This window comes from Dendropsophus ebraccatus, chromosome 9 (assembly GCF_027789765.1).
Source record: "Dendropsophus ebraccatus isolate aDenEbr1 chromosome 9, aDenEbr1.pat, whole genome shotgun sequence".
NCBI classification, from domain to species: domain Eukaryota; kingdom Metazoa; phylum Chordata; class Amphibia; order Anura; family Hylidae; genus Dendropsophus; species Dendropsophus ebraccatus.
The window spans coordinates 104,738,104-104,759,288 of NC_091462.1; the positions used below are offsets into that span (position 1 = coordinate 104,738,104).

The window sequence follows — 21,185 nt, forward strand, 5'->3', positions numbered from 1 at the left end:
CAGCGGAGCAAGAATATATAATACCTGACACTGTAACACTGTATACCTCTATAATGTTCATCATCGGTGGACTGCACTCATACTGTGTATATGCGGGTTGTTATAGTCTCTATCAACCCCCCCAATATACCCGTAGAGCCCCTCAACCTGTATCTGTCCACCCTCGCTCTTGTAAGGACAGGTCATCAGAGGAGAACCTACATCTTGAAGAACAACCTTCACTCCTAGTCTTCTAATGCGGAGATGTAAAGCTACTTACCTATCACATACAACCCATTAGCCGGGATCTTGTCTTGTAAACCAATTGTGTGATAGACCTTCCCATCACTGGAATAGAAGACCAATGTGTAGTCCTGAACTGGGGCTCCAGGTGGTCCCTTAAGTTCAATAAAGCTGTATGGCATATGTCCCCGCAACACCCCCACCTCACTGATGAAAAGCATCATGGGAGTGGAAGGTGTCCTGGTATAAGTGGAGACTGTTGACAGGCTTGAGGTAACCAATGGAGCTGTGGATGTTAATAGGTTTTCACAGTCATTCTTCATAAGAGGTGTGATCCTAGTGATCTGGAATATAAGGCAGAATGTCACCCATTGTGTAACTGTTTCACCTTATATGTGCTACTTAATCATTGTAAGGCAATCGCAATCAGTTATACGGAAGCTTAGACCTTAAAGGGTTATTCCGCTCAAACATAACTTTTGATATGTTGCTGCCCATGGTGAGACTAACAATTCCTTCCATACTTGTTATTATCTATTCAGTCTCCTTCCCCAAGTTTTGAGCTGCTGCTTTCTGCTGAAGACACAAAAATCTGTGTGTGAGCTTTTCTCTTTGTCTCCCCCCCCCTTCTGAGACAGCTGAGTAATGCTAGGAGGGATAATCACAGTGAGTTCATTAGCAACCTGACCTCAGATTAACCCTCCTGGCATTACAAAGCTACATAGTTGCAATTAAAGCCTTCCAGGGACTTGTTTACATCCGCTGTCTCAGAAAGGAGGGGGGAGGAGGGGGGACAAACAGAAAGACTCACACACAGATTTTTGTATCTTCAGCAGTTTAGAATTGGGGGAAGGAGACTGATATATAACAAGTATGGAATGACTTGTCCATCTCATCATGGGCAGCAACATATCAAAAGTTATGTTTAAATGAAATACCCCTTTAAGTGGTATCATCCTATCACTCTGGATCCTCATATCTTATAGTACTGGACCCCAAGTATCCAAGATCCTCATAAACTGGTTATGGGCCCAAACCCGGGTCTAGGGAGGCTTTTTAGCTCAATTGGGTCTAGAAATCTATCTGTAAACTTCTTTCCCAGCAGTCTTTGGTGCACTTGACTATCTTATGGTAGTCTTTAAATCTTGCTTTGGGACATTTAAAGGGATTTTCCAGGCAAACATTTGGCTGCAGTAAACAATGAACAAAGTCAACTGCTACTGGCTCCATATACTGTCTATAGCCCAGATCCATGCCAGGGCCTGTCAACTGATCAACTGGACGCTGAGTGTCGCCACCCCATCAATGAGCTACTGATCCTTTCGTTAGACCAGGGATGGGGGAACCTTCGGCCCTCCAGCTGTTGCAAAACTACAATTTCCAGCTAAAGCTTTGGCTGTCCAGACATGGGAATCAGTGGCGAAGCTACCATAGAGGCAGGGAAGGAGGTTGCTATGGGGCCGGTGGAGGAAGGGGGCCCGGGGGTGCACAGGGAAGATAAGAGCCTCCTGTGTCCTGGCTCCTAATACGCTGTTAGGCTATGTTCACACAACTTGAACGACCAGCCGTTCCGTGATCCCGGCCAGGTCACGGAACGGCCGGTCTCTGCACAGATCAACCCGGCCGGTACTGCAGTACCGGCCGGATGATCTTTATGGCCGTAGTGTTCTGATACGGGTGCATCAGCGTGTGCCCGCATCAGTACTCCCCGGAGCCGCTCGCTTCATTGTGTGAACTGACAGGGTTCTCTACGACTGCAATTCACAGAATTACATAGTTACATAGTTAATACGGTTGAAAAAAGACACATGTCCATCAAGTTCAACCAAGGAGGCCGCAGAAAACTGACATATCAGTTTCTTGCGGCGCCCCACGGGATCCTGGCCGGAGCATATACGATATGTATAAGCTCCGGCCGGGATCCCATAGAAGAATAGGCTATGTTCCACTTCACATAAAGTACGGGCGTTGTTGCCGATGGCAATAACGACCGTACTTTTACGTAGTGTGAACATAGCCTTATAGTTTTCTGCTCTGCCAGTCACTGTTGTGGCTGCACGCAGGATTCTGCCTCTGGTCACAAGAGATTTATTTTTTTGGCCACATCGTTTCCCATCCCTGGGTTAGACCATCAATAAACATTGTAAGGAAAGCCCCCATGTGATATATTGAGTGTATGTCACAAATTACACTGGTCGGGATTGGAAGCTGAACAGTCCAACACTAGTGTTAAACTCTTTTGGTTTCGCACCGTTCTCCGAACCTGAATGCTCTGCATCTGATTTCCTGCGGCTACAGAAGTTGGATGCCGCCCTTGGAAGTCGGCCATAGGTTGTATCCATATTTTCATGGCAGCCCACGGGTTTCAAATCAGATGCAGAACATTCATGTTTCGGAGAACGTTGCCAAACCCAAACACGTTGGTAGGTCCACTCAACACTTTCCAACACTGTCTATAGAACGTTTAGGGTATAACTTGTATTCTGGACCCTAAGAAAAAATCGGTAACAGGGCCCCCCACCTACAATGTGAAATTTATACTACTAATGTGGTCTTACGTAGTAGAGAGTCAATGGGACCCTCTCAGCCACAAGGACCAGGAGTGCAGCTACTACCTCTGCAGCCCCTATAGTTATAGCTTTCTTTGCTGGTTTTCATGCAAAAAAACAATGTGCCCCAAGACCTATGTTATATTACTTGTATTTGATTGTACCTTAAACTTTGAATGGTCCAACGGTGTAAACCCATGGCAACGACTCAAAGACTCATCCTCCACCAGAAACCGTTCATCTTCCCGTATAGCCTGCTGTCCGGGAGTTAACACATTGAGAAGGCCAGACGCGTCATCTCTTGCTTGTGAGACGTAGACCACGGCATCCACCAGACCATCTGAGGTCACGGGCGAGTTGTTGGAATATTCCTTTCCCGGACGATAATACAACGCAACAGCATCGGCCCCATTCTGTATGGTGTTCGGACGTAACAGAATATGAGGCTTTGGCGTCATCTTGGCACTGCCCACCAGGAAGAAGCCATTCTTGTCTGTGTAGTGGCCCTTGAGGTTAAGGACGCTGTATGCCAAATTGTTCTTTCCATTGAAGAGTACGAGCCAGTAACCAGCCAGGCTGACCGCGCTATTGCTTGTGTGGTGAAGCTCCACAAATTCAGTATCTTCAGCCGATCCTGGGGTATTGGGGTTCACTTCATTGATGAGAAGAACTGTAGACGCCTTGGTCGGTTGTGCTGTAGAAATGGAAAAAATAAGGTTCCAACCAGAGTTAAAAAGATGACGGAGTTGTGCAATGACACACATCTACAGAGTCCATAATAAACACCTGTCCACACACTCAATCACACTCCAACCTCTCCACCATGGCCAAGACCTGTCAAAGGACACAAGGGGGAAAAAATTGCAGACCTGCACAAGGCTGGGATGGGCTACAGAACAATAGGCAAGCAGCTTATTTAGAAGGCAACAACTGTTGGTGCAATTATTGGAAAATGGAAGAAACACAAGATGACTGTCAATCTTCTTCGGTCTGGGGCTTCCTGCAAGATTTCGCCTCATGGGGTAGGGAGGATTCTGAAAAACCTTTTGATGCTTTTGTTTGTTGATGCTTTTTGTTTGTTGAACTTTTGTTGATGCCCATGGTGAGACTAACAATTCCTTTCATACTTGTTATTATAAATTCAGTCTCATTCCCCCAGTTCAGAGCTGCTGCTTTCTGCTGAAGACACAAAAATCTGTGTGTGAGCTTTTTTCTCTGTCTCCCCTCCTCCCCCTCCCTTCTGAGACAGCTGACGTAAACAAGTCCCTGGTAGGCTTTATCTGCAACATTGTAGCTTCTTTGTAATGCTGGGAGGGTTATTCTGAGGTCAAGTTGCTGATGAACTCACTATGGTTAACCTTCCCAGCATTACAAAGAAGCTACATTATTGCAGATAAAGCCAGTCAGGGACTTGTTTACATCAGCTGTCTCAGAAGGGAGGGAGGAAGAGGGGGAGACAGAGAGAAAAGCTCATTTTTGTGTCTTCAGCAGAAAGCAGCAGCTCAGAACTGGGGGTAGGAGACTAAATATATAATAACAAGTATGGAAGGAATTGTTAGTCTCACCATGGGCAGCGACATATCAAAAGTTATGTTTGAGTGGAATACTCTTTTTAGTGGTGTCACTCTTACAGCAGAGCCTGGGTCCAATGGCGGATCCCCTGATACTTTGCTGTACCAGTCATCCCTTGGTGTATTTCATATAACCCCTGGCTCTGCTGGGCCAGTCTATCCATAGAATAACCACCCAATGTCTATTACCTGGAGGTGGGGAGGGCATCTCACTAGGCTGTGGGCAGACGGTGAAGGTGGCGTTCTTGTTCTGCACGGTTATAACTCTCCCCATTAATAGAAAGGGCAGGACCACGTCAAGCTCAGCGTTTTGAGGTGATAATGTAGAATTCGGTCTGACATGAAGAGTTAACTGGTGTGACTGGCAAGTAAGGTTGGCATCTATATAAAGATAAAGAAACCAGTTAGAGGTAGTAATATCCATAGACAGATGAAGGACACTACCCTTAATAAAGAAAGAATATTGGGGCGATCGTATAACTTCATAGTGCAATGAATAAAAGGTATTTGCTGTAATAGTACTGTCCCTTTAAGACGTCACCTCCCCCACACATAGTACATGGTGTAGTATAGGGGTACTATACATACCCTGATCCTACTATGTCCCAATGCAGGGATAAGGGAGCCTTCAACCCTCCAGCTGTTGCAAAACTACAATTCCCATCATGCCTGGACAGCCAAAGCTAAAGCTTTGGCTGTCAAGGTATGATGGGACTTGTAGTTTTACAACAGCTGGAGGGCCAAAGGTTCCCAATCCCTGCATTACTGTATAGTAACAATTCACCTGTCCACTTACCTGTAAATAAGCTTGACGATACGTGACATTTGCAGAGAGACTGCCAGGACCTGACCACCGCATTGAGAACCTTAGAGGAGACTTGGTCTCCCTCCCATTCAGAACAATCTGCATTGAGATAAAGAAACAGCCCAGTCTATTAATATAGACAGCACAATCTAAGAATATAAATTCAGAAACAGCGCCACCCTTGTCTTCAGGTTGTATCTGGTACTGCCGCTCAGCCACAGTAATAATATCAGGCCTATGTACTGTAAATGGACTTTGTTGGAAATGGAGTGTTTTCTTACCTGTAGTTATCTCAAAGCATAGTCTCAGGCTTTGGTAGGCCGATCCTGAGGGGCAATTATTCGGCTGTCCTGGAGTGCTACCCCCAAGTATAAAAAGGGGGTCCTCACCCTCATTGCACAGGCTGGCAGAAATGTTAACATCCCTAGATGTGAGAAAAACAATATATATTTTCAGCACTATTACATAAGGGCAGTGTGAATTATTAAAGGGGTCAATATCTAAGCCATCAGTATCTACTGGATGGAGTCAAACCTCGACGATCAGTTATTCGACAGAGCTGGGACATCCGCATGTAGAGTGAACAGAGCTGGAGCTGACAGCGCCATACATTGTATAGTGGCCGCTCTGAGTTACTGCAGCACACCTCCCATTCACTTCAATAGAAGCTTAGCTGCAGTACCCAGAACGGCCACTACATAATGTACGGCGCTGTCTGCTTCCGTTTCTGTTCACGGTGTCAGACCCCCACCGATCAGATATTGATAGCCTATCCTGATCCTTTAATCCTTTGCAGGTCAGATGTTAGGACACTATTTTGAGGTGCTAATATTTTATTTTTACACCTTTACTATAAAATGAAGAAATAAAACCTATATGATTGGCACCTGGTCTTCCCACTTACCACGTATGCCAGTAGATGATGTTATTCCCTATGGTCAGATCCTGAAGAGGATGAGCCGCCATGTCTTCGTAGTCACCATATACCAGAGCGTTGATCAGGCCACTTGTGGTGTACCTCTTGTTCTGCAGGACCTCGCTGCTCTTCCCCAAGTACAACGCTACTGCGCCGCCGCCCTTCATGAACAAGCGGGCGTTGTCGGGCAGTGTCTGCTGAGCTGGATGGTCAAAAAGAAATAATTTATACTTCATATGAAAGACAGAAAACAAATCCTCTGGGGGTACCGTACAGGTCAATAGCAAGCTAAGGCAAAATCTGCCTTCAGGAGACTGGACCTGGATTTCTGGTAAGTATGTCTGTTATATTGCAGCCTTCAGGAGACTGGACATGGATGTGGATACAGGTAAGTATAGCTGTTATATAACTGCTTTCAGGAGACTGGACCTGGATTTCTGGTAAGTATAGCTGTTATATAGCTGCCTTCAGGAGACTGGACCTGGATTTCTGGTAAGTATAGCTGTTATATAGCTGCCTTCAGGAGACTGGATCTGGATACAGGAAAGTATAGCTGTTATATATCTGCCTTCAGGAGACTGGACCTGGATTTCTGGTAAGTATAGCTGTTATATAGCTGCCTTCAGGAGACTGGACCTGAATGTCTGGTAAGTATGTCTGTTATATAGCTGCCTTCAGGAGACTGGACCTGGATGTCTGGTAAGTATGTCTGTTATATAGCTGCCTTCAGGAGACTGGTCCTGGTTACAGTAAGTACAGCTGTTATATAGCTACCTTCAGGAGACTGGACCTGGATTTCAGGTAAGTTCAGCTTTGTTTAACAGCATGATAACAACAACAAAAATAATGAATGTTTATTGAAAACTTGCTTTATATCACATCTACTGTTGATTTTTATTTTGAAAGTTATAATGACAGGTTCACTTTAAGGAATGAGAACCAATTGTTTTTAAATCAACTGGTGTCAGAAAGCTATATAGATTTGTAAAGAGCAGGAGAGGTTTTCTATGGGGATTTGCTACTGCTCTGGACAGTTCCTGATTTGGACAGAGGTGGCAGCAGAGAGCACCGTGTCAGACTGGAGTACCCTTTTAATAATCTCAATTTCTTTCAGATAAATGCTTTAAAAAAAAAAAAAAGAAATTAATAGTATTTGTACATAGAAGTCATTTACACATCTGTATAACTATCTGGCAAAAGTTAATTTTAACCCATTTTTTTTTCATCTAGAGTACCCCTTTACACTGGCCATACATTTAGATCTCAGCTGAACTCTCTTTATCCCCTGTATGCCTGGCAGAGGATGCATGTATTCTGAACGAGAGGATGGTTGAAAGCCACTGCCAGACTCCCTGCAGCTTATCTCCCCAAGAACTAAAGCATTGGGCATTTTTAAATCTAATATTCCTGACCCTACTCTCCAACCCTACATGTCAGAAAAGAGGCGGGGGCCACCATACACAAGCTTGACCAATACCACCAAAATCGGTGGGTTTGTCCAACTTTAATGTAATGTGTATGGTCACCTATAGGTAGACAAATAACTGAATGAGGAGTTTATGGAGATTCCAAATGAAGTCAATCCCAGTCGTAAGTCACGTACAGATTTATAGACAAACACACTTACCTCGATTATCGTGCTTTTCACTTACAAGCAGGAACAAGCCATTGGTGTCCGTCTGTCCTTTAATTTCTGTAGCATAATAGACCAGCTGATCCATAGCACTGATGAAAGCCAGGGTCAGGCCGTTGAGAAATGTGGAGGACGGCCCATGGATTTCTACATATAAATCATCGGTATAAGGAGAGGAGACTTCGTTCAGCATGACCAGAGACATGCTGCAGTAATTCTCCCCGCCCGGTGACAGATGTGTCAGCTGGAAGGTCAGCTGTCCATTGATATCCAAGCATCGGCCAATGGACTCATCGGAGATCTGGTAATGGACATCCTCCAAGAAGGCCTCCATTCCTGGCGTCAGGACATTGACAAGAACCTCGGCCTGGTCAGTGCTCTTTGTCTTGTGCACCAGGGCATCCACCAGCCCATCGTGGGTTACGTACATTGTCATATCATACGGGCCCTTCCCGTAATAAAGAGCTATGGCATCTGGTCCATTCTGGATGGTGTTGGTTGGCAAGATAATGTTGGGAACTGGTTTAACCCCGGAAGACCCAATGAGGAAGAAGCCTTTCTTATCGGTGGTGTATCCAGTCAGGTTGAAGACTTTATAGGCAGTGTTGGTTTTGCCGTTGTAGAGAACCAGGGTGAAGCCGTCCAGAGAGACGTTCTGTCCACTAGTATGATGAAGCTCAATGAATTCCGCTGTGTCATGGCCCGGGCTATCGGGGTTCACCTCATTGATGATGAGACGTCCTTCCACGATCATCTCCTTGGAGTTTTTAATAAGGTTCTGACACTTGATGACCAAGAAAATCCCAAGAAACAACACTACAGTGAGTCGTGAAGAGGCCATATCTCCCCCTAACCTCTCTACCAAGTCCTCAATGAGAATGTATCATAGGGTGTGGAGGATCTCAAGGAGGCAATGGCCCGGAGATGTACGTCTTCTCTTATCAATTGCGTATAGTATTTCAACATGTCAAAAGTCTAAAAAGGAGAAATCATCTGTCAGTATAAAAGTCACAGCTAAATGTAATCCTAAAGTAACAGCTAAAATGTCATTCTAAAGGGGTACTCCAAGGAAAAAGATTATCTTCAAATCAACTTATATAGATTTGTAAAGTACTTCTATTTGAAAATCTCCAGTCTTCCAGTACTTAGTAGCTGCTGTATGTCCTGCAGGAAGTGGTGTATTCTTTCCAGTCTGACACAGCGCTCTCTGCTGCCGCCTCTGTCCATGTCAGGAACTGTCCAGAGCAGGAGAGGTTTTCTATGGTGATTTGCTACTGCTCTGGACAGTTCCTGACATGGACAGAGGTGGCAGCAGAGAGCACTGTGTCAGATTGGACAGAATACACCACTTCCTGTAGGACATACAGCAGCGGATAAGTACAGGAAGAATTGAGATTTTTAAATAGAAGTAAAGTACAGATCTGTATAACTTTCTGACACCAGTTGATTTGGATTTTTTATTCTCTGGAGTACCCCTTTAAAGTATAGAGCTACTGTGCAGCTCGCTGAGCATACCAGCCATGGCTATAGCATTAGCTTTATAAAGGTGAAAAAGATGTTTTATTACACCACATGAGGCCGAGAGACGGGAGGCAACTAGTCATCTGGGCAGAGAGAGCCATTAGTGCTCCGCGAGCTGCAGTGCTGCTGGGAACCACATCAGGACAATGGTGCTGACTGGTTCCCTTTAAGACACATTATAGCACCCTCCATATTACACACAGTCAGACAGTAACGTGCACAACCCTCCTTGGATCCAATGGAGGCCATGTGCATTACAGTCTCATTGCGTCTCCGTATCCATGGAGACCAGAACTTCTGGCCTAGCAGTGGATCTCGGCCCATCATGACAGGTACACTTTAATGGTAACCAGTAGCAAGGTAATTGGTCATTGATATATTTAAGGCAGGAATGGGGAACCTGCAGCCCTCCAGCTGTTGCAAAACTACAATTCCCATCATGCCTGGACAGCCAAAGCTTTAGCAATGGAAATTGTAGTTTGACAACAGCTGGAGGGCCGAAGGTTCCCCATCCCTGCTTTAAAGTGATCTGTCAGTAGGTTTATGTTGTCCTATCTCAGGGTAGTATAACCTAGTGATAGGCTGCCCTCATTTAAGGCATCATATACCTAGTGACAGATTCCCTTTAAGGCAAGGATGGGGAACCTTCAGCCCTCCAGCTGTTGCAAAACTACAATTCCCATCATGCCTGGACAGCCAAAGCTCCGCTTTGGCTGTCCAAGCATGTTGGGAATTGTAGTTTTGCAACACCTGGAGGGCTGAAGGTTCCCTATCCCTGCTTTAAAGGGGTTATCCAGCGCTACAAAAACATGGCCACTTTTCCCCCTACTGTTGTCTCCAGTTCAGGTGCAGTTTGCAATTAAGCTCCATTTACTTCAATGGAATTGAGTTTCAAAACCCCACCCAAACTGGAGACAACAGTAGGGGGAAAGTGGCCATGTTTTTGTAGCGCTGGATAACCCCTTTAAGGTTTGGGTGCCAGTTGTAGGCTGACAGGAAGGGAAAAGCAACAACATATACAAAATAAGAAGCGAGAAAGTCGTCTCCGGATACTAACCACATGCAGCTGCTCCTGGATCCTGACATCTCCGGAAAGTGGTTACATGTGTCCTGTTTTCTCTCCCTTCAGACACAAAGACACATGATGATCAGCGAGTGTTTATATGTGGCTGCCGTCACTCTGATGACTCAATGGTGGCGTGACTCACAGGAGATTCAGCAACTAGGAGGGATTTTGGATATACTGAATAGTCACCGTGTCATTATGAAAAATGTAACAAAAGATATTTACTTCTAATGTACCATAAGCTATAAGAGACGCCCAGATAGCGGTTGTGACCGGGCCCTGGTGTCTAGGGATCCTCTGCCACATAACAAGATGGCACTCTTATCACTATGCTGGGTGAGGGTCACTGATACTGGAGAAAGTAATGGTGTCGGGGACTGAATGACTTCCCATCCTGTCCGCCCTGCCTGGGGTCCTGTGACATTCTCTGCAGACTATTGCACAATACAGCTGCATTGGTGATTTTACCCGTATCAGCTGGAATCTTAAGGTTTACTATGGGTAGTCGCACATATCTGGGTACAGGCCTAAACTGCAGATTGCTGACTGTATGTTGGCATTATTTGAGCACAGTATGATGGAATTTTTTTTAGCACTGTATGTTGGTAATATTTGAGCACAGTATGATGGTATTATTTGAACACTGTATGATGGTATTATTTGAGTACTGTATAATGGTTATATTTAAGCACTGTATGATGGTAATATTTGAGCACTGTATGATGGTATTATTTGAGTACTGTATAATGTTTATATTTGAGCACTGTATGTTGGTATTATTTGAGCACTGTATATTGGTTATATTTAAGCACTGTATAATCGTATTATTTGAGCACTGTGGGGGACATTTATTAAGTCTGACGGTTATTACGCCGGACTTAAAAATGTCCCCGCATCTCCGGCGCTACGGAGATTCATGTAGAGGGGTACTGCCTCTTCATAAATACCGTGTGCGTCGGTGCGCACGGCAGAAAACCTACGCCACCTGAGAGGTGGGGTAGGTTTTCGGCTTATCTCTGAGTATTATTTGAGCACTGTATAATGGTATTATTTGAGCACTATATACATGTATTATTAGATCACTGTATTTTGGAATTATTTAAGCACTGTATGATGGTATTATTTGAGCACTATATAAGGGTATTATTAGATTACTGTATGTTGGTATTATTTAAGCACTGTATAATCGTTATAGTTAAGCAATGTATAATGGTATTATTTGAGCACTGTATGATGGTAAGGGTATTATTAGATCACTGTATGTTGGTATTATATGAGCACTGTATGATGGTATTATTTGAGCACTGTATGTTTGTATTATTAGATCAGTGTATATTGGTATTATTTGAGCACTATATGATGGTATTATTTGAGCACTTTATGTTCATATTATTTAAAGGTCATTCCCAACTGAAAAATGTATCCCCGATCCCTGAAAATGGGGCTTAATAGAGAATCTGCCTCTATTCATCATAAGCAAATATTGCTTTACATTGGCAATATAGTGGTCAACCCCTTCAAGCCCTTTAAAGTGAAGCTTTACTTTTGCTGCGTATGTTTGGGCAGCAGCAGTGTACAGCATTGCTGTTTGGCCTAGGTATGTGTACACTATATGACACTATGTATGGGCACCACATGTACATATCTATCCATATAGCCACATAACCAGGGTATGGTGTCCACATGGAGGCCCCATCTCCACATGGAGGTTCACCCCCATCTCCGATCTAGCGTTCTCCATGGGTAATAAGCGTGACACTCACTTTACTCCATTCTTTCATCATCACCTTTGGTTCTGCAACTATACGGTGACTTTTCCACAAATAGAGCTCCACAATTCTTTGCTGTCAGTCTTTCCAGGCTGTGACGGCCCCTATTCTGGTTGTCATCCATCATTCTCCTAACCCAATATACAGTAACTAATGAATTGCTAAAGCTAGACAGATAGAAACATGGACATTTACAATACAAGCTATTATCCTGCCCTTCTGGACACACTGAACCACAGGAAACACATTTTACGGCAGACGGAACATAACATGGATGATCTCAGGGACAAAGTGCTATGAGCTGAGAGGAGTGTGGGCTTTATGGCGCAGAGGCCTGTCCCGGTTAATAGAGCATTCATAAAGGATTCATCTCTATAATCCCACCACTAATTTAGTATTACAGGCCCCCTGAAACTTACTGAGCATCCTGTCTCCTCCACCGCATGTCTGCCCTAATTTTTCTGAAGGCCACTTCCCAGCTTCCTCTTCTCCTCCCCTCTCATTCCCAGAAACCCAGGATAGAAAAAAGTGTGTAACTTCTCTCTGAAATCCGAAACCTTTAATGTACACGTTGCTGTAAAACACCAAGATCTGTTTTAGGATCCTTCCCCACTGAAGGGATTAGGGATGGGGGTAGAGAGAGGCCTGATCACTACCAGATGTTGGTCACTGCTGACGGGAGACTGGTTAACCCTTTGTTTCATTACTTACTGACCTCTAGCCGAGAACTATGGAGCCTGACAATAAGTTACTCTTCCCCTGCAAACAAAAGTATTATTCTATCTATCTCATATCTAATCTATCTATCTATCTATCTGTCTGTCTGTCTGTCTGTCTGTCTGTATGTCTGTCTAATCTATCTAATCTATCTATCTCCTATCTATCTATCATAGTTGCCAACAGTCCCGGTTTTGCCGGGACTGTCCTGATTCTGAGGAGACAGCCGCGGCAAAACCATGTCCCGGGAAGCTCCACCCCTGCCGCCGGAAGCCCCGTCCCCTTCCAGCGCTAGTGATGTAACTCATGCAGAGCAGGGAGAGGAGTCCCTGGGGAACTAGAGGAACCATACTGGTGAGGTAAGTATAGCTTTTGTTTGTTTTTTTTAAATACAGAAGAAGGGACAAGAGGATGCTAAAGGGGGTACTGGTATGATGATGAAGAGACAGGAGGAGGATGAAGGGGGAAGTAGTATGATGATGGAGGGGCAGGAGGATGAGAGGGGTAGTACTATGATCATAAAAGGGCAGGAGGATGAAGGGGGAAGTAGTATGATGATGGAGGGGCAGAAGGATGAGAGGGGTAGTACTATGAGGATGAAGGGGAAGTAGTATGATGATGGAGGGGCAGGAGATTGAGAGGGGTAGTAATATGATGATGGAGGGGCAGGAGGATGAAGGGGGTAGTAGTATGATGATGGAGGGGCAGGAGGATGATGAAGGGGTAGTAATATGATGATGGAGGGGCAGGGGGATGAAGGGGGTAGTAGTATGATGATGGAGGAGCAGTAGGATGAAGGGGGTAGTATTATGATGATATGGGGTGCAGCTGCATCACATGGGTACAAACTACTAGTATGTACAGTCAGTCATTAGAATGTTATCTCTGAGTCTCAGCCTGCTCTGAGTGGGGTGTGCAATATACTGGGGACCTAATACTGGGGTGTGTAATATACTGGGGACCTAAACAGAGGTGTGTCATATACTGAGGACCTAATACTGGGGTGTGTCATATACTGGGGACCTAATACTGGGGTGTGTAATATACTGGGGACCTAATACTGGGGTGTGTAATGCTCCTTTTGTGTTGTTCTGACTGTAAATTCTAACTGGAAAATTTTGAACCCACACCCATGATAAGCCACACCCCACCAATACCACACCCACAATAAGCCACACCCCTTTTAATGTTAAAGCGTTCCTGAAAAAAAATCAATCATCTATCTCAGTATTGGCTATTAATATGGGTTCACACAACATGTCTAATTGATTGAAGGTTCTACATGCTTGCAATTACTGGTGAATACCACAATCCTGCAGCTGCTCAGCCTCAGTGCCCCCATGACAACAATTCTTGCAAACCAACAATTAGGAAAAATTGTGGATCTCAACAGCACAAATTCGCTTGGACCAGATCTGGCACATGGACCTTGGCTAGGAAGCAGGAAATCACCTGGCACAGATACCAGTAAATAGATGTAAATTACTTTTTATGATGCAACAAATTTTGAAATTTTGAAGTGATACTGAAACATGTTCTTTTTTACTGATCAGTTTCTATTTTGTGATTGCAATTTTTTAAATTTCATATGTATGTTCCATATGTTATACAAATCTAACCTTCTGATAGCTCCCTAGTGGGCACAGGGCACTGAGGATGAGCGTATGTATCCTGCAGGAACACTGGGGATGTGGCTACCGCCCCTCCAGGCACCTATCCAGCCCCCTCCATTGATGATCATAAGAACGTGGCAATGCGCCCCCAGCCAACCCCATTGATGGTCATTGGGGGGGTTTTGCCACGTGATGGATGGGGCTACGCCCTCTGGCGTAAGGACGGCATTGCTGGAAAGTGATCTGTACAGAACTGGAAGTCTCAGCTCAGCTTTGGGCCTAGTGACCAGAATGAAAACTGCAAGATGTCAGTATTAAAATCTTAAAACATAGTAAAATAGAAAATTAGAAAAAAACACAAAAAAAAAAAAAAAAATGATGTTTAACATAGAGAACTGGAGAAGTTAAATACCTCTCTAGAGCTCCCAGGAAAACATGGATACAGCATGTGGTATCCTACCACGGGTGTTACAGTAATATATACCCCTCACAAAAGTCTGTACTTATTGTACTTGTGTGGTGATGAAGGTAGTACTAAAGTTTCGCCACTAGATGTCACTGTATTGTATATGCGTATCTGGAAGCTGCACAGCTGAAGGATGTGAAGGGTTATTGTTTCTCTATGTGTCACCTGAATCTGTAGACCAGTGGGAGTCTTGTTTTCTTCTCTCCTATTACCTCTCTTCTTATTTCTTCTGTTGCACTCTTTACCCACTCTCAGCACACATTAGTTACGCTGGGAGGGTAGTCACGTGGGAGACAGGAAGATCAGTCTAGAACCCCGCATGGGAAGGATGCAAGACAGTACACCTCTAACAGCTTTCTTACTAGTAACGCTACACAGCACTATACACTGTTAAACCCCTCTCAGGAGAGGACAAGCCAGAGACAACCTCAACCAATGCCAAGGACAAGGAGAGTCATAGAGCAGGACAGTATCCACAAAAGCCAAAGAGCTAGGAACTGATCTCAATAAGCCTATGAACTCTATCTCGCAGCTCGGGTGTCGGCAGGAAATCCTCAGCATTCCGCTCATCACAGGTAACAAGGTCTGGGGCTTGTGTCACCCTCTAGGAAGGTTCAGCCGAGTCTAGTGGGCATAAGGTGGTGTGAAGACTATTTAAGGTCAATACACGGGCACAGGTGTTCTTTTTCTTCTTCTAAGTATTCTACCTCATCCTCCAACATCCCGGCAGAGCATAGTACTACCTGGTTTGAGACTCTCGTGGCATCCTCCTCTCTGCTACTGTGCTTCTTCGTATCACTCAGCACACTATATAGTCGGCATGACTATATCCTACACTGCACTTCTACTACAGATCAGGTTGCTGTATTGACAAGTATTTGTCCAGAACTATTGTCAAGTGTGTTACCAAGTGCTTTATCCAGAGAAACTTCATACCGTTCTGTATGTCCTGCTGCACATTTGAAACTTTAAGTAAACCAAACTTATGCACACTCAAGAGACTCTGTGAATTCTCACTATCCACTGACACAGCACACACCGCAACCTTGGGACACTTCCCCTTTCTGTGGGTGGTGGTTCCTATAGTCCGGGAGGGTCACTATAACACTCTGGCCATCTGTGATCACTGTAACCCAAGGGACCAAGAAGCAGCCCGGCAGGACACTGGCCACGGGGAGAAAGGGTACAACCGGCCTTGTCAACTAAAAGCAGGCGTGCCATTACACCTGTGTGCCCACCAGGCACTGGCATCACGAAATAACCCTCCATGGTCTGGCTGTATCTAAGGCCAACCACATCCGGCGTGGAGTCACACCTGACCACCTAGCAAGTGACCTGCCGATCCTCCGATATAACACCACACTGGGGGTACACTACCACACAGCCCCTAGCCTATAGCTGTGTCCATGTGTTCCAGGACTCTTAAGGGTGGCATTCAACTTCTCCAGCCGCTGGGAGTAAAATGCCGAATATTTGGGTTCCCAGAACATTGCCGAACCTGAGCAGTTTAGCCAATCTGCTCACCACTGTCTGTAACCATATAGCGGCACACCATATTAGCACTAGTAGGAGAGTCAGCACTAGAGCTAAAGTAGACAGGGCTGTGAGGTCTATAGTGAAGTTACACAATAACACAAGAATAAACCACAAATAAAGTAAAAGGTCGTTTATTGTGAAGAACCAAAAATAGACATGAACTTGTGTAACGCATTTCCATATCACAAGATGAGAGAGTCACTGGAGGTTTCCAATTTTTCATCATGACCAGGGGTGTTTAGAAAAAAGGGGGTGAGCTCAATAACAAAAACTCAAAATGGATCCCCCCCCCCCATCCAAAAGACCACCTCAATCCTTCCTTTGTTTCTTAAAGGACAGTTCTTTGACATGGGAGCTATACATGGCATCATATGGCAACTCTTGGAGTCCTTCACTGCTATGACCCTTCCATATTGGTTGGGCCATACACTGTAGTAGTACCTGACTCACACTAGACACATTTTAGTCAGGATTCCTATATTTGCCCTTCCTTATTGAGTCTCACCGATCAGGTCCATAGTCACCGCATTAAGCCGTAAATTTCTCAAGCCTATGTAGTTACATCCAGGGGTGCGCTCACGTCCATGGGTCCATGTTGGATTATAGTTGTAAGCTGCTTAACCATAGAACAACTACAGGTCTAAAATACTTGGTAATTCAGGTTAGTAGCTTTGGACTGAGTTCACAGTAGTAAAATTCAGATTTTGCATCAATATTATGGCCACAAGTCCTGACCCGACTATAAGACGTCTGTCAGTTTGGGCCATTAGACCTGTAGTTGGGCCGGGTGCAAAAATCTGTATTAGGGTTATTACTAACCCATTTTTTAAGGAAATTTGTATTGTACCTACAGAGCTGCAGACAAGAGCTGCAAATCTTCCCTAAAAACTAAATCTTAAAGAAGTTAAAAAAAAAAAATATGTCTGAAACAGCACCGCTTTTATCCATAGGCTGTGTCTGGTATTGCATCACAGACTTGATCCATCAAATTGTCAGATTTGCAATACCCAACACGTCCCCTATGCAAGAGTGGCGCTGTTTCTGGAAAAAAAGACAAACCCTGTAACCTCTGATAACTTCTGTGCAAATAAATATAAACCATGCAAGAATCCAGTCAATGCAACAGGAAACCTTTAATCCACATTACACATAGGTACAATCCATGTATGCACACTTCAGTGACCACGCGTTTTTAGAGGTGAGGATTGTGATGTCTGCATTCATTCATCAGGGGCGGGCAGGATGTGGTGCTCCTTCTTGGAAACTCCTCAGCAGACTCTGTATGAGATAAGGGAAGAGCAGGAACAATGTCTAGATACCAAGAGGAACTTGACAGAAAAAGGATCTACACAGCAGACATGATATTGAGATATTAATAGCTAATTATAAACTGCTGAAATATTTTTTGCATATAGTTTGCATTTTTTATAATGCAGCATAGACTATTATTATAGAATAGTATTGTCCTTATGTATACCGGTTTAAGCTCATCTGCCATATACTGGCCGGCTGCCATCTTGTCTTCTTCTTCCCAACATACCTCAGGCTTTCCAGGGATAGAGAGGGCAGATTCTTATAATACAGCACTATGAGGCATCCTATGTAAGTGTGCAGTGACCTAGAACTGTTGTCCCACAACTCACACTGGAGTCTCAGTGAAGTCCTATGAGGTGCAGCTTCCTGCAACCTGTCCTACACAGCAGTTACACTATATGGACAAAAGTAGGCACTAGCACTCGCACATTTTTGGGGGGCCATACCATAGACAGTCTCTACAACTGTTCCTGCTGTGTCATCTGTTTTATCGCAGCTCTGCTGTAGCCACATATTTCATTACTGCATCTGGGTCACATGACCTCCTTATTCACCATCTTGACTATTTTTTTCAAACTGCATTCCAAGTTCAGCACTCCGAAGCGTTTGGCGGCCCTATAGAGAATAAAAAGATCTCAGGCCATGGTGGCCGCTCAAGCAGACTGAGCACCCCATTAATTTTTGGGCCATTGGAATCCCCGTTCTCAAGTATGATGGGGATCTAGGCTGTCAGATCCCCAGTGATCAGTTTGTTATTCCCTATACATAAGATAGGGTATAACAAGTTAAGATGGCAATGACTGTCATGTATTCATTGTAAAATAGATTATCCATTTGGTGCCCAGTGTTAAAAGGGGTTGTAACGAAATTAGGGAGAGGAAATAACTAGCTGACTGGTGATGGTCCAACATGGAGCCTCCACCAATCATGTGGATGGAAGACAATAGGAGATCTATTCATTATGATAATGTGAATTGTTAAGTTTTACATGGCCAGAGTACCGCTTTAAGGAACTACAGCAGCTCAGCCACAAAGTGGAGACGATGTAAAGTTACAAAGCGGAGTCACCGAGGGCCGAGGAACATAATGTAAAAAGTCACCAACACTGCTGACTCCATAACTGCAGAGACCAAACATCATCTCACATAAAATCAGCACAAAACTGAGCCCTTCCAGTGTCTTTATGACATGGGTGTCCATGGCTGAGCATCTGCATGCAAACCTTACACACCAAGCACAATCACAGGTGTCAGATGGAGAGGTGTAAAGCCAAGCAGAGGAGACGTGTTGTCTGGAGTGACCAATAACACTTCTCTATTTGGCATCTGAGTTTGGGTTTGGTGATGCCAGGAGAATCTGCCTGACTACATTGTGCCAGCTGTAGTCTGGTGGAGGGAGGACAATGCTATGGGACTGTTTTTGAGGGGTCAGCCTAGGTCCCTTCGTTCCAGTGATGGGAAATTTTAAAGAATTCCACAGTTAGGCCATGTTCCCACGTAGTAAGACACCGGCCGTTCCGTGACCCGGCCGCATTCGAATTCCCCGCCCCACGCTCCATTGTGTGCACTGAGAGGTTTTCTGCAGCCGCTATTCAATGAATAGCAGCCGCAGAAAAATTACATGTCATTTTTTTGCAGAGGATCCCGACGCATAGTATACACTCCGGCCGGGATTCCCTTAGCCTGTAGCACTACGTAAGTTCTGTAGTAATCACGGCAGTTGTTGCAAATCATAGTGTGAACATAGCCTTATTCTGGAACAGTTAAGGACCAAACCCAACTCATTCCCTGTAGGAACCTCCAATTGTTACTATTGGACAGCATCCAAGGATACAGCTGAGCTGGGATGAAACAAATGACCCTGCAGGAATACTGCAGGTGGATTAGTATTATTCTATATGTATTCACATGTATTAATATTACATACTATTATGTCTATGAGATGTGAAAGAAAAAATGATCTACTGTCTACTTACCAGGGGGTGGATCTCCTCACATGCCCTCTGTCTCAGTCCTGTTGAAGAAAATACAATCAGTTCTGAGGAATAAAACTATTCTCTCCATGTACTACAGCCGCACTCTTAAAGGGGTATTCCATCACAGCTAATATAGTTATACTAAATCCTTTTGCTAATACTTTAATTTACCAAACTTGCCTCCTTCTCCATATATGCTGATTCTTACCTCCTAGTGCTGACAGCTCATTGTCTAGGTTACCGACCACTACTTTGCTCTAACAGCAGTGGTCTGTCTGGTGTATATATAGCTATAACATAAATGTATAGAGGTAGATATAGAGATAGACATTTATGAACATTGCACCTGTATAAATATATATATATACACTATATCTATATATACATAAGCCAGACCACTGCTTTTAGAGGTGGTGGTCGGTAACCTAGACAATGAGCTGTCAGCAATTGGAGGGAAAGAGCAGCAAATCAGGAGAAGGAGACAAGTTTGCTTGCGCTACGCTGTGTCTGAAGAGGAGGGTAACACAGCTTGGACTCAGGAAGTAAGCTGGCTCAGAGTACCCCTTTAAGCTTATCATACATATACACATGCACGCTCACTTTGGCTGAGCATATATGTGTTAATGGGAAGATAACAACCAGGTTCTTATTTTTTTACTTGCCATTGCCTTGCCCGCGCTGCTGCCCGTTCTTGCCTACGTCTGGCATAGTAGTCTGGTTCCACAGTCTCCTGCACAGCTTGTTCTAGGAAAACAGAAGAACATGTCAGTCCTCTACAGATATTGGTTTCCGTATAGCTGTGAAAACACATAATAAATTGATTCCCTGGCAGAATCCATCATGATACAGCATACGGCAATGATCTAATGTGAATGGTGGTGAGCTGCAATACCAGGCACTGCCTATAGGCAAGAGTGGCGCTGTTTCAAATAAAGCAGGTAAACAAATACTGTTTGTATTCACTGGAAGCAAACAGAAAACTTATGTTTGTGCAATGTTTGGGCATTAAAAGAAAAAGTATATTACACAGACGATGAATATGAATAAGCTCCATTTACACCACAGTGACCCCTCCCCCTACACAATCAAGACCAACTTACCTATTTCATCCATAATATTTTCAACAGCAGCAGGGGCGGATCTCTCCTATAACACAGAAAAAATCACATTTATCAGACAACAGAACACACACATAGGTATCTAAACCTACATCATTTAATAGGGAAAGAAAGTACTATCTGTGCCTACATACTTTACAGGGAAAACAGGGAGGTGGTACTATCTTTTTGTACATCATTTACATGGAAAACATGGAGGCAGTATTATATGTTCCTACATCATTTACAGGGAAAACATGGAGGTAGTACTATCTGTACTATCTTCCTGCATTATTTACAGGGAGAAGCAAAGTGTATTTGCATAATTTACAGAGACAGACAGGAGGCAGCACTATCTGTGTCCACATCATTTATGAAAGAGACAAAAAGACAGTACAGTCTCCAGCTAAATTAT

General features: G+C 44.2%; 1 protein-coding gene across 3 annotated transcripts in view; it reads right to left on the reverse strand.

Moving 5' to 3' along the window:
* Positions 1 to 12,559, reverse strand: part of LOC138801396 (uncharacterized) — a 28,887-nt gene extending 16,328 nt beyond the window's left edge. For 2 of the 3 annotated variants that reach the window (XM_069984183.1, XM_069984185.1), the window contains exons 1-9: positions 12,472 to 12,559; positions 10,275 to 10,439; positions 7,691 to 8,671; positions 6,052 to 6,265; positions 5,429 to 5,571; positions 5,139 to 5,246; positions 4,532 to 4,723; positions 2,936 to 3,465; positions 260 to 566 (exon numbers count right to left, since the gene is read on the reverse strand). In XM_069984183.1, the coding sequence (XP_069840284.1) occupies positions 260 to 566; positions 2,936 to 3,465; positions 4,532 to 4,723; positions 5,139 to 5,246; positions 5,429 to 5,571; positions 6,052 to 6,265; positions 7,691 to 8,537 (2,341 nt within the window). In that variant the 5' untranslated portion in view covers positions 8,538 to 8,671; positions 10,275 to 10,439; positions 12,472 to 12,559. The remainder of the gene's footprint in view (positions 1 to 259; positions 567 to 2,935; positions 3,466 to 4,531; positions 4,724 to 5,138; positions 5,247 to 5,428; positions 5,572 to 6,051; positions 6,266 to 7,690; positions 8,672 to 10,274; positions 10,440 to 12,471) is intronic. The other variant, XM_069984184.1, reaches the window with a different exon arrangement.
* Between the last annotated feature and the right edge of the window lie 8,626 nt (positions 12,560 to 21,185).